General features: G+C 36.6%; 2 protein-coding genes across 2 annotated transcripts in view; one reads left to right on the top strand and one right to left on the bottom strand.

Moving 5' to 3' along the window:
• The first annotated feature begins 1,790 nt into the window (after positions 1-1,790).
• prg4a (proteoglycan 4a) lies at positions 1,791-8,429 on the top strand. The gene is made up of 15 exons (XM_055228249.1): positions 1,791-1,821; positions 3,147-3,281; positions 3,837-3,953; positions 4,030-4,143; positions 4,259-4,312; positions 4,408-4,470; positions 4,571-4,669; positions 4,756-4,863; positions 5,185-5,274; positions 5,380-5,460; positions 5,688-5,827; positions 6,873-7,032; positions 7,298-7,396; positions 7,467-7,595; positions 8,087-8,429. Exons 1-15 carry the CDS (start codon positions 1,791-1,793, stop codon positions 8,272-8,274), a joined length of 1,608 nt encoding a protein of 535 aa, XP_055084224.1. The 3' UTR covers positions 8,275-8,429.
• A 253-nt stretch (positions 8,430-8,682) lies between these two features.
• The window catches only part of LOC117384776 (nucleoprotein TPR-like), a 15,154-nt gene continuing 11,108 nt past the window's right edge, over positions 8,683-12,728 (bottom strand). Inside the window, exons 30-38 of the mRNA XM_055228250.1 lie at positions 12,578-12,728; positions 12,417-12,488; positions 12,238-12,332; positions 12,040-12,152; positions 11,813-11,911; positions 11,592-11,733; positions 11,244-11,341; positions 11,034-11,147; positions 8,683-8,929 (exon numbers count right to left, since the gene is read on the bottom strand). The exon at positions 12,578-12,728 is cut by the window's right edge and continues 49 nt beyond it. Of these exons, the coding sequence (XP_055084225.1) occupies positions 8,877-8,929; positions 11,034-11,147; positions 11,244-11,341; positions 11,592-11,733; positions 11,813-11,911; positions 12,040-12,152; positions 12,238-12,332; positions 12,417-12,488; positions 12,578-12,728 (937 nt within the window). The 3' untranslated portion in view covers positions 8,683-8,876. The remainder of the gene's footprint in view (positions 8,930-11,033; positions 11,148-11,243; positions 11,342-11,591; positions 11,734-11,812; positions 11,912-12,039; positions 12,153-12,237; positions 12,333-12,416; positions 12,489-12,577) is intronic.

Raw genomic sequence — 12,728 nt, forward strand, 5'->3', positions numbered from 1 at the left:
TCGAAATCAGCCATTGAACCGTTGAACGGAGCCGACTCGTTCACCAGCGTCGCATCATTAATGTACAGTAGTTTGTCTTTGTTAACAAAAACTATAAATAATTTACAATGAGGACTTAATTTATCCCCATTGTAAATTAAAGGCATCACATTATCCTTCCACACATGGCTCTATCACAGCTGATTAGTATCATTTAAGAGTGTGAAATTTGGCACAGTGACTTTTGAGGTGCTCCCTGTCAAAAACATCCAGAGGGATAGAGGATGTATAGTCTAAAACAACATTTTAGACTATACATCTTCTATCCTTTCCTGTTTACTGATGGCTATAACTTTTCAATTACGGCGGGAAGCCATAATTGAAAAGTAGTTTTTGTGCATGCAAAATTTGTAGTTTTTGCATACTTGTACTTGTACAATTTTGCATAATATGGGACCTTTAAACAACAGAAAACAAATAATTACATCAAAATAATAAAACTACTCACTATTTTGTATTTGCACACAGCTGTGACATCTCCTTGGAGCTGGGTATCCTGTCAAAATGCACACGTTTTAAAATAGGGTAAAAAAAGTAAAGACAAATAAATATAAAAGAAATAAACATAAAAATAAATACATATAATTAATTAAATAAAATGGTAATTAATCATAATTAATTAAAGTAAATAAAAACATAATAATAAATACAAATAAATATAAAATACCTATTTTGTCATGATGTTTAGTTACAATCTCCTCCCAAGAACTGGTCTCTAGATTATAGGTGTGGATCTAGGAATATGAAAGAAATACATTGGTGAACTAAAAGAGACATTAAGAGTTTTAATCTATGACATATGTGGAGATTAGTATTTGATTTGGACATTTTAACCTGTATTTTATATTTTTACAATGTCAAACATCGTAAACAAGTTGATTTGAGCTCATTTCCACTGGTCTCTTTGATAAATGTGAAAATGGTCTATAGACAATTTAAGTATTTAGGCCTCTAGTATAAACAATATGAAATGATGTGATTCTAAAATCCTACCTAATGTTTTGGATATATTTTAATAAGTATAGCTATTAAACATACTATCTACTATGACTGACAACATGATTTTATGTTGTAAATTTTGTGATATTTTATTCTTTTATGTATTGTGAAGCGACTTTGAGTGTCTTGAAAAGCGCTATATAAATAAAATGTATTATTATTATTATTATTATATAAAAAATGCAAAAAAAAACAAACAACCAGTGATCTATTCCGTAACAAACTGTCTCATTTGCTACCTAGACTATATCATTGCTGCTTGAGTGGGCCGGTCTGTAAAAAAAACTCTCAGGCCACTTTTTTCCCAGTCCACCCCTGGTAGTAGACTTATTTTTATTTCACCAGATGCTCTTTAAATGTCATCATGTCTGTCGGATGGCTGAATATGCACCAAGTCTGGTCTATCCCACAGTCTGTGCTTTGTCACACTGTGTGGCACTAATAAACTTTACAGGCTACTTCAATTACACTGTCTGCCCAACAAGAATGCCTATGTATGACCATTGCAATTAAAGCGTGTAATAGTGACTTTATAATAAAATACAAGAACTCAAAGTGAAATAGCACTTATTACCACCCTGCAACACCTGACAGCCATATCAATAAAACAGTCAGGTCACGGCATAGCTAGAACTACTGTAACCATTATATATATGCAATATGTAACTTTTCTGGAGGGTTCACCACCTTCTTGTCTCCAGGGAATGGGATGTTTTGCCTGAAATGTTCCACTGTAGGTATTCAATGGAGACATGAAGGCCACAACACTAGCCAAAGTTACAGGTAAAATCTAGACAAGCGATCCCATGTACTCACACTGAGAATGCATGTTTTTCAATTTTTTTTTATTTTTTAATAAACACATGTAATTGTATAAATGCCAGTTAGTGCCATATAGTGAAATATTCTAAGTTCAACTAATAACTTGTCCATGAGAACAAACAGCTGGTTTAGAAGTAGTAGTACTTAGTCTAGTTACGTACATAGAGCATATTTAAGAATGAGTCTTTAGGGCTTGTGTATAGTTTTATTTTTGAATGGAAACAATATTGTATAAAAAGCTTACTAATAATTCAAATAGACAAAAGACAAAACATCACTGCGCTGTATAACTGGTCCAGAAGGGCATCTGATGTAAAACATGTAAAGTGCACCCTGAATGCAATGAAACTGTCAAAGGGAAAAACAGATTAAAAAGCATTAAAGTTGTCATAAACAAGGCTGTCACTAACAGAATTTGAGTTGATGTGGGTAAGTTTATGTTTGTACAGTTCTCCAGCAATGATTCCTGGAGGTTTTGGTGCCACTGGAACCATCCTCCTGAGTGTTGGATGTGTCCTTCAAGGCTGATTGAACAACATACATAGTTCACATAGAATTTTTTAATCAAATGAGAAACTATTTAAATACATTTGGCTCACATTTGAATAGTTATATGAGTGCTGTGTTACCTAACTGTGGTGCACATACTGTATATCTAACACAGTATGGTACAAAACTTCAATTAGGCCTATAGGTATTTTATTGCAAAAAAGCTTTGAAAAACATTTTTTACTATGAGTAGGCTCACCTCACTCTTATAACTTGACCTGTGGGTGCCACCTGCTTGTCTCGACGTAGATGTGTGATGTGGTTGAACATTCCAGGCATAAGCAAGTGGTGGACCGTCAACCAAATAAATAGAACTGAATATGTTACGCTACATACCATTTTCTGTGAACCCTGATGTCATGCGGTCTGACTTTTGTGTGGTGACATTTCAATTGTTTTAAACTGCTTTAAATGTGGCTGACCCTGACAAAGACAATGGATGGAGATCCATGTGACAGTCATGTGATCACTGTTTATTTTGGAAATTTTAATGCCTGTCTGGAACAAGTAACAATTATTCAGGAATGTATTAACGTAAGCACCAGTCGTGTAACCAAAATCAAATTGCTTCTTTTGTAATGGTTAGGATTAGTTGAATCGTGGATGTGAGATAGAAAACAATGTCACCTCTTCCTGTGGTTTGTTTATTGGTAGTGTGGGATGGTGTGACAAGTGTGTGAGGGTGTGTGCTGCCAATTAAACATGTCAAGTCTGATGCTTGGTCTCATGTATAAAAGTCCTGTACACATATTGGCTGGACAGAGACGACGAGGAGAGCTACCAGTTACATCTGTGGAAGAAGATGATGCAAATGAAAATGCATTTTCTGCTGATTGCTTTGGTTGTGGGCTTTGCTGATTCTGCAAAACCAGGTAGACAAAATATATGTTAGTGTTTCTTTTTTTAAATTATTTTATTTCTTTATATTTATATTAACGAAGGCTGATCTTGAATGTTTTATCATCTTTTTGGTGTTGGCAAAGTATATGGCATATGTTTTATGGGTTATTGGTTATAAACAGACTCTGCATTTAGTCTGAACTGTAATTCAGCAGCAATGTCTCAAAACTGCCTATTGTCTTCTTTGTCAATGTTTCCAAGTAAAAATCCATACAGAATAAAAGGAAGCGCCTAAGTGACTACACAGTGCAAATTTAGGCAAGTTTAGGTTCTAGGCCACCCGGAATGCAATGACAGAGTGGTTAGTGCATGTTGCTTCTCACCCAAGAAGTTGTGGTTTCATAAAAAATTACCTTGTAAATAAAAGTTACATATAGTGCAGCCACAGACAGTCTGTGCACCTAAGTCCTGATGTTGACTTGGTTTAATCCTGTTCTAGTCCAGGTTTAGTTCTGAAGATTTAGTGCCATTTTAGTTTCAGCTTTAATATGGTAGGTTCATTTATACCTCTTTGTGTTTCTTTTTAGGAAGTTGTGTGGGTCGCTGTGGGGAGGCCTTCTCTAGAGGACAGCAGTGTACATGCGACCTGCAGTGTGCTTCTCATAGTGAGTGCTGCCAGGACTTCCAGGCTGTATGCGCTACAGGTACACAGAATCAAATGACTACCTCAGAGGGTCGATAAAGAAGTACTGACTGACTGTTTGTTTTTGTGTTTCTCAGCTCAGTCTTGCAGAGGACGCTGTGGAGAGCCGTTTGTTCGTGGACTGTTGTGCAACTGTGACCCTCAATGTGTCCAGTTCAACACCTGCTGTCCTGACTATCTCCTCCAATGCGGTATGACTTTTAAACTTCAAAACCTAATAATAATATAGTCATTGTACATTGTATTTTATATTTTCAAACTGGCTATTAGTAGAGGTTTAGGAGTTGACCTTTTGTTGTTGTTCAGATGCCAGTGTATCACAGCAGAAAGGGTATGTTCATCCAAGAGTCACATCTATAGGTGAGGATATTGACCTCTTCATTTCACCAAATTAGCCTAAATTAATCCACTACTGACTATTTAATGTGTTTATTTAAAATGTGTGTATTTTTCAGTGAGCCACAGACCACACAATGGCAGAAGGAGGTCAAATAGTGAAAGTGAGGAGAGGTTATTGTGTAGGTGTTTTTTTTTTTTTTTTTTTAATGGATTTATTCATTCTATATTTACTTTAGTAAGTTATTGTAATGTTTGTTTAAAATTTTTGGCTATTTTTAGTGTCTGCATTGAGACACACTTGTAAACCAGGAGCCAAGTGCGTTGTAGTTTCACCATCAAGACCCGTGTCCACTGGTGTACAAACAACACTGGTACAAGGTGGGTTATCTGAACACCAAACATCTATAAATAAAGTTTTACATTATTTATTAATTCAGGTCTTCTCCTCTCTTTTTTCTTTGCAGCCCATGTGCCCGTACAACCCATCTACCCTCCTCCCCCTCCCAGATCTGCAGGAAACGTGGACTTTCACTTGGTCCTCTCTGGAGTTTCTGGGGCGAGACAAAATCCAGGTGGGACCTAATGCCTCTTTAATATTATATACTGCCTATATAATGTTGAACTATCTGTTAAAATACACGATTATTTCACCATTAATTCATAAATGATGTTTCTGATTGGACAATAATTGTGCATGCTTATTTCTATCTTTAGGTGTTTTTGAATTATTAACTAACTCAACTCAACCTAACTCAACTGTATAGGTCTGGCAACAATATTATGCTTTATTTGCAAATCAAACCAAACAATGCAATGACTGGCTATAGCTCACAAAATGATATTTCATCATAGAAAGCTTTTTTTAAAATATTGTGTCTGATTTGTCTGTCCAGCTTTGATTGTGCCACCTGTTATAAGGCCCAGACCAAACCCTCTCCATGATCTTGCTGCAGTTCTGGGTTTGCCTCTGCTTCCTGAGAGAGGTGAGGACAACTTCAGATCAATCAATAAGGATGAGACTGGCATGTAAAATCATTAATATTTAGTGACTGGTTAATTATGACTGTATTATTGTCATGTTTGTACAGGATTGGTGGATGACTTGTGCAGTGATACTCCAATCAGTGGACTAACGGCTCTGAGCAATGGGACTATTGTGATCTTCAAAGGTGAGTTGGACTTTTCACATGCTCTTCACAATATTTAACCACACTCCATGGAAACAACCAGGTGGCGGACCATCCACCAGAGAATTGTTATGGTGCAGCTTTATGTTGTTTTCAATAATTACTTGATATTTTATCAGACACCCTTGTCTGAAATCTGAAATCAACAAGTGAACCAGTCAAACAGATGCCTGATGCCACATGAACCATATTATCTTCTTGCTTTGTAGGTGAGTGGTTCTGGACTGTGGACCCAGAGAGCCATTACATCAGTCCCCCAAACAGCATCTCCAAAATTCTGGGCATCCCATCTCACATTGACACAGTCTTCACTCGAAGCAACTGTCAGGCAAATGTCTACGTCTTTAAGGTAAAATCATCCTTTATCAATCTGGAATGTAATATATTAGATAGATGTAAGAAGAGTGGCTAAAATATAAACTCAAAATCAAATAATTGTACAGTTACTTACGTCAAAAATAATGCTGCTCAAGTAGAAGCAAGTAGCCATACAAATAAATACACAATTAAAAGTAAAAAGTATCTCCAGGTAAGGCAAGTTTACTTGTATAGCACAATTTGTAAACAGTGTAATTCAAAGTGCTTTATAGAATAAGAAAGACATTTAAAACCACAATACAACAAATCAAAACATAAATAATCACAAATAATCATCATAAAATGAACATTAAAGGAGAAAAGTACAGAATAAAAACCTTTCAGTCATATGCACTACTGAACAGAATCCACTCGTGCTACTGGGAAAATGTTTACACAAAAATAGTTGGAACTGTGTTTTTATATTAGTGTGATTACACAAACTATATGAAATGTAAATTATGAATACTTTTGGAGGTTTTTATTCTGCACTCTTCTCCTTTAATGGTAATTTTATGATGACAAAAGAAACATGGACTGACAGACTTTTATTAGACATAGTAAAGTGACAGGAAAGTATTTGAGCAGTGACAGGAAAGTTTTGTAAAATAATGGGAAAGTTTTTAAACTGAGCAAGACAGTGTTTAAAGAGTGCGATAGAGAGTTTTTAAAGGGTGAGAGAGTTGCAGATTGGGTGATTATTTATGTTTTGATTTGTGTGATTTTAATGTCTTTCTTATTCTGTAAAGCACTTTGAATTACCTTGTGTACGAATTGTGCTATACAAAGAAACTTGCCTTGCCTTGCCTTTTGAATGTAAATAGAAGACTAAAATCAACATTTTTGGACTAATAATAGTATTAATTAAATCAAATTAATAGTTAATATATTGCAGTAAGTAACTAGTTGTACTTCAAAATAATATTACTCAAGTAAAACCAAAACATACGCTGTGATGAAATTTCTTAGTTTGAAGCTCAATTTATTTAAAAAAGTAAACAGAATTCACCATTTACTCACTCTCAAATCTTTTACAGGGGAACCTTTATTGGCGTTTTGACAGAAACCTCGTACTTGAGCCTGGATTTCCCAAACCTCTTTCCCATGAGTTTCCAGGACTGACTCCAGGACTCACTGCAGCTCTGTCAGCTCCAGCCACAGTGAGCAGAGCCGAGACAGTCTACTTCTTCAGGAGAGGTGCCTGAGTAATATTTTAATCTAATCGTAATCTAGATGTTTCAAATAGTTAGTGGTCATTTTGAGATTTTTAATTGCCATCTCCACAGCCAAGCCTCTGTCAGTAAAACTTTGACTTTGGAGGGACATTTCTATGGCATTAATTAATTAATTTGTTGTTTAAGTTTATTTTAAAATTTACCTCACCACTCACCAATACTCACCAATACAACACTTTCATTAAATAAATCAGATATAATAAAAGTGTTTCCATGTCTCTTTGTAGGTGAAATCATTCAACGTTTCACTTTCCCATCAACTAACATTCCTTCCTGTAGTATTACTCCAAGAGGGTTTATAAAGCCACAGGTGGCTCGTCAGACTGGTAAGTACCATCACCAAATATTATGCAAAAAAATGTATGCGAATCTAACGTTTTATTGTTTAACCTGTAGAGGTGCTGTTGAGTCAGGAGATCCAGATTAAAGTGTCAATGAAGGGATTCCCTGTCCCCATCACCTCTGCGCTGACCACCCCCATCCCTATGAAGGCCAACACATACGAGCACTACGTCTTCTCTGGACGTAAGAAACAAGTATCTTGTTGATTGTAATGGTATTAGAAGAAAAAAAAACAAAACGTTGGAAGCAATAATTGGGTATTATTGTTATATCGTATTATATTATTATGATATTCAGAACTTATGCAAAATACACAATATGCACAATATGATATGAAACCAAATGAATAAATGCAAGATGGATAAATTTAATGCTTACAGTGGAACCTTCCAGGCAAAGCAATAACATTTCCATGACACAAGTAGGTGGCAGACCCCAAAAAAAAACAAAACGGTAATTATTTTTACTGCTACAGACACAGCCACCATAATCACAGCTACTACGGTCAAATCTTGAACTGATGCCATGACGCAATTGGCAATTTAACTGAGTAATGAATACAAGTATTTTAAGTGAATTTTATGTGGGAGAATTTGTAGTGAAAAAAATGAGAAAATTTACATTATAATGATATTTTAATTGTGTGGCTTACTAAACATTTTTTTCCCCTTCAGCTCTGTTCTTCAGTGTGTCAGTGGCTGAGGACCTGCCTGCTCTGGTTGGACCGAATCATCCTCGTCCCGTGGTCCTGAGTGCTCCTGCCGCTGTGGAGACCAGCATCACTAATGTCGTCACGGTGATCAGCGACCCGCCTCCTCCTCCAGAGAACTCCCTGAAAGTTTGGCTTCAGTGTCCCGCGTAAAACAGCTATCTACCAATATTACTAATGCAAGGATATGAGCATAAAGTCCATACTATATTACCTCTATGGTGTGATCACATGTAAGCGTTGATCTATATGCTAAAAAGCCTGTGCAGATGGATTATTACACCAAAAATAAATACATGAAGAACAAATCTTGTCTGCTGTGTTCTCAAAGTGATGCTTAAAATGGGCCTTTATTATCTGCCTATATAACTACATTAAAATTAACGGTATCCATAAATACCTAGGTGAATACATTTTATGTTGTAGTGAGCTAGTTTGAATTTTTTAAGTATTTACAATTAAAACAACAAATATGAAAAAATAACATACCTGTAAAATGTTTGAATGGAAATAGACAGCACTGACAAAAAAAAAAAAAAAAAAAAATCAATCACATGTGAATCAATTTATTAATAAAACAAGTTTATTTTTGGGTGCAGCAACAGCGTCAAATCACACAGCCATATAATTACAAAATTAGATCCTACTTCATGATAAAGCATAAAATAGAAAACAAAGTTTCCAATGAACAATATCACAGATGCTTTATAACATTTACTGCATGGGATTTCTGCAGTACATTCATTTAAATTTTCCTACAGGAAGCTTCCTCTTCCCATGGTCCCTCTTCCTCCTCGAGAGTACGCCCCTAGAAAAAAAAAAAAGTGAAATATTGATTTATCTACTGTGCCAAACAACTCTACTGCAACAATCAATCATAATCATCTTGAAATACAGATGAAACCAGAAGTTTACATACACTATATAAAAAGACAATTATGCTTTTGATCCTCACTGTCTGACAAGAAATCAGACAAAACTTTTCCTGTTTAAGTATTAGAATTACCTAAATTATTTCTATGTGCTAAATGCCGATTGTAATTTTAACCAAGTGTATCAATATGTATTTGTTTTTTAATCACATTTTTAACAATGGGTTACACCCGAATAATATGAGAAGGATTTTTTTAGACAATTTCTCATTACTTTATTCAAAGTCAGAAGCTTACATACATTTCATTAGTATTTGGTACCATTTCTTTAAACTGTATGACTTGAGTCAAATGTTTTGGATATCCTTACACAAGCTTCAATAGTTAATACAATAGTTAGCAGGTACTTTGGCCCATTCCTCCAGACAGGAGGATGTAACTGATGTAACGCAAGGCGGCAAAGTTTGTAGGCCTTTTCAAGTCTGACTATACATTTTCAGTAGGATTGAGATCAGAGCTTTGTGATTGCCACTCCAAAACATTGACTTTATCACCCTTATGTCACTTTGTAAACAGTTTGGCTGTATGCTTCAGGCCATTATCCATTTGGAAGACCCACTTGCACCAAAGTTTTAACTTCCTGGCTGATGTCTTGAGATGTTGCTTCAGTATTTTCAAATAATGTTCCATCTGATGCCATCTATTTTGTGAAGTGCACCAGTCCCTCCCGCAGCAAAACAACCCCACAACATGATTCTGCCACTCCAGTATTTCACATTGGGATGGCATTCTCAGGCTTGCAAGTTTCCCCCTTTTTCCTCGTAATGATGCTCATTATGGCCAAACAGTTAAATTTTAGCTTCATCAGACCACAGGACATGTCTCCAAAAATTCAAGTCTTTGTCCCTGTGTGCATTTGCAAACTGTAATCTGGCTTTTTCATGTTTCCTTTGAAGTAATGGCTTCTTCCTGGCAGAGTGGCCTTTTAGCCCATATACTGTACTATACTTGTTTTACCCTGGAAAATGACACACTTAAACTAGCTTCAGCCAGCATCTTCACAAGATCTTTTGCTTTTGTTCTTGGGCTGATATGCATATTTTGGACCAAAGCACGGTCATCTTTGGAACATAGAACATCTAGAACATGTCCTTCCTGAGCAGTATGATGGTTCGACATTCCCATGGTTTTATACTTGTGTATAATTGTTTGAACAGATGAACATGGCACCTTTAAGCATCTAAAAATTGTACCCAAGGATGAACCAGACTTGTGCAAGTCCACAATTCTCTTCCTCAGAACTTGGCTGATTTCTTTTCATGACTTTTCCATGATGTTACACAAAGAAGCAGCATGTTTCAGGTGTGCCTTCAAATACATCTACAGGTTTGTCTCTAATTAACTCAAATGTTGTCAATAAACCTATAAGAAGCTTCCAAACACATGAGATCATCTGGGTTTTCCCAAGTTGTTTAAAGTCATAGTAATCTGTGTGTAAACTTCTAACTTTGAAGAAAGAAATGAAAAATGAAAAAAATCCTTCTCTCATTATTCTGGAATTTAGCAAATAGAAATAATTTTAACAGACCTAAAATAGGAAAGGTTATTCTGATTTCATGTCAGACAGTGAGAACAAATATGTAGCTTATGTGGCTTTTTATCTAATGTATATAAACTTCTGGTTTCAACTGTAAATAGAAATCAGATTTTGGTAGCAGTTATCATTATCAAAGTGTAAAAATTTTTTTAACAATAACACACTTAAACTCTATCTAGAAGCCTTCAGTCACCATATTTCCACCTTAAATCAACCTTACTTCAACATGCAATAATTGATTGTCTAATCGACTAAAATAATCATTAGTTGCAGCCTCAGTCAACAAGTCATGAATAGTGTGAAAAATAAGTTTATAATAAAAATAGACAGTGATCTATTTTTATTATAAGTACTTATTTTTCGAACGGATTAAGCAACAAATCTATGTATACCAGAAGCTGTGTTTACAAAGTTCACATGTGACCACAGTTAAATATAATTACCTCTACGGCTGATTAGAGTTCTGCCCTCGCCCCTTCCTCTGCTCCCTCGCCCCAAAAGGCTGGAGAATAGTGGCTGACTGGGCAGGGTTCGTCTCTGCGTGGCACTGCTGGTGTCTGAAACAAAAGTCATGGATAAAGTCAACTCAAAATTTCCAGTCAAATCTTAAATTGGTGTATTTAAATGTGATCGAATGTTACAAAGTCAAATACCAGGATCTTGGCTTGTGGAGGGCAGTGCTGCGTCTTCACTCTGCTGAGCAGCTGAATCCATGTCGGCCTGACTGTCTAAAGAGGGTTCAAGACCCGCACTGGAAACAAGACATATGCACAATAAAGACAACATGTAAATGAAATAAATAGCATACTATCCAAGCTCCAAGTATCCAACTTTGTTTTCTCACTTTGATAGAAGGAACTGGTTAAGTTTTAATTTAATTCTCCTAACTCATTTCAAACATGCCAATTCTTCACAGGCACAGGCTTTCTGTCAACTATGCATCAAGTGTCTGCTACCAAACCAGCAAGTTCTTGGATGCACTGTGCATACTAGATTCTGACCTCTCTGCTTCATGCTCCATGAAAACCTCGTCACCATCATCAGCTGCAGCTGACATCGCTGTGGAGGCGGTTACCATGGGAACAGACTGGGACGCCATATTGTCAGCACCGTCCGAGGGCAGGGACTCTGTGAACACCGTCACTGAAATAGTGAGAGGGAATTCATATCATGGTAAAACTATGTATCAACATCTGTCTATTAGAAATGTTTCTAGTTCTACCTGGTGCTGCCACCTGCAGGGGAGTAGTTGGAACACTTCTTCCTCCTCCATCTTCATCATGAGCAGCCAAGAACAAGGGAGACTCATACATGCCCAGACCTAAAAGACACACAAATATCAAACTATTATAAATATAGTAATAGTCAGTAGTAACTGTATTCTTCATATTAGGTTTCATTGGATCCTTAAATAGATTTGAGTACAATAGTGATTTGTTTTTATTGTACCTCCTTGTGAAGCCAACTGTCCTAGATCTGAGTGTGAGGCTGAGGCTTGAGGCAGAAGATCCTCAGGAGGTCCAAACCTAAATCTAGTGGACAGTCCTGCCACCTGAGGAGAGCTGGACACAAACAGAAACAATCATAGCTTTTAGGCATACAAGGCAAATATAATAGATAATTGTATCTATTATATTTTAGACTTACTGAATGGCCTCTGCAAAGCCATCATTACGATGAGGCACGACAAGAGTGGGTGTACTGGGAACCATTCTGTCATCATCGTCAAAGAAATGCTGCTGCTACAAAAGCCAAAACCAATTCTAATACTATAGTCATCCGAGTTAGTTAATTGAAATAGATTTTTTTTTTTTTTTTTGACTTACAGTACTGCCTATTCCTGGCGTTAGCTGAAGTCCACGTCCAACTGATTGCCTCCGCAACTGAGAAGACTGTCTCTGGATAAAAAACAGGGATTGAGTACAACAAAACAATCTAATACTTTTCTAACATCTATCCTGATACTCTAAAAGATGTGATTCTGTACCTGTGTGTGTGGGGGTCCCAGCTCGGGGGCGGGGGGTTGGATGTAGAGTCGTGGAGGGACAGAATGAGGAGGTCTGCGTGGCTGGGGCAGACGAGGGGCGAGAGATGATGGAGAGGGTGTGGGGACGGAGGAGTGAGGAGGCAGGTGCAGC

The sequence above is a fragment of the Periophthalmus magnuspinnatus genome, chromosome 17 (genome assembly GCF_009829125.3).
Source record: "Periophthalmus magnuspinnatus isolate fPerMag1 chromosome 17, fPerMag1.2.pri, whole genome shotgun sequence".
NCBI classification, from domain to species: domain Eukaryota; kingdom Metazoa; phylum Chordata; class Actinopteri; order Gobiiformes; family Gobiidae; genus Periophthalmus; species Periophthalmus magnuspinnatus.

Excerpts from the sequence above, each read along its gene's own strand:
- prg4a (XM_055228249.1), top strand. The coding sequence starts at position 1,791 with ATGAAGGCCACAACACTAGCCAAAGTTACAG. Across the intron at positions 5,275-5,379 it reads GCCTCTGCTTCCTGAGAGAG|GATTGGTGGATGACTTGTGC; the intron begins GTGAGGACAACT and ends ATGTTTGTACAG. Across the intron at positions 5,461-5,687 it reads GACTATTGTGATCTTCAAAG|GTGAGTGGTTCTGGACTGTG; the intron begins GTGAGTTGGACT and ends CTTGCTTTGTAG.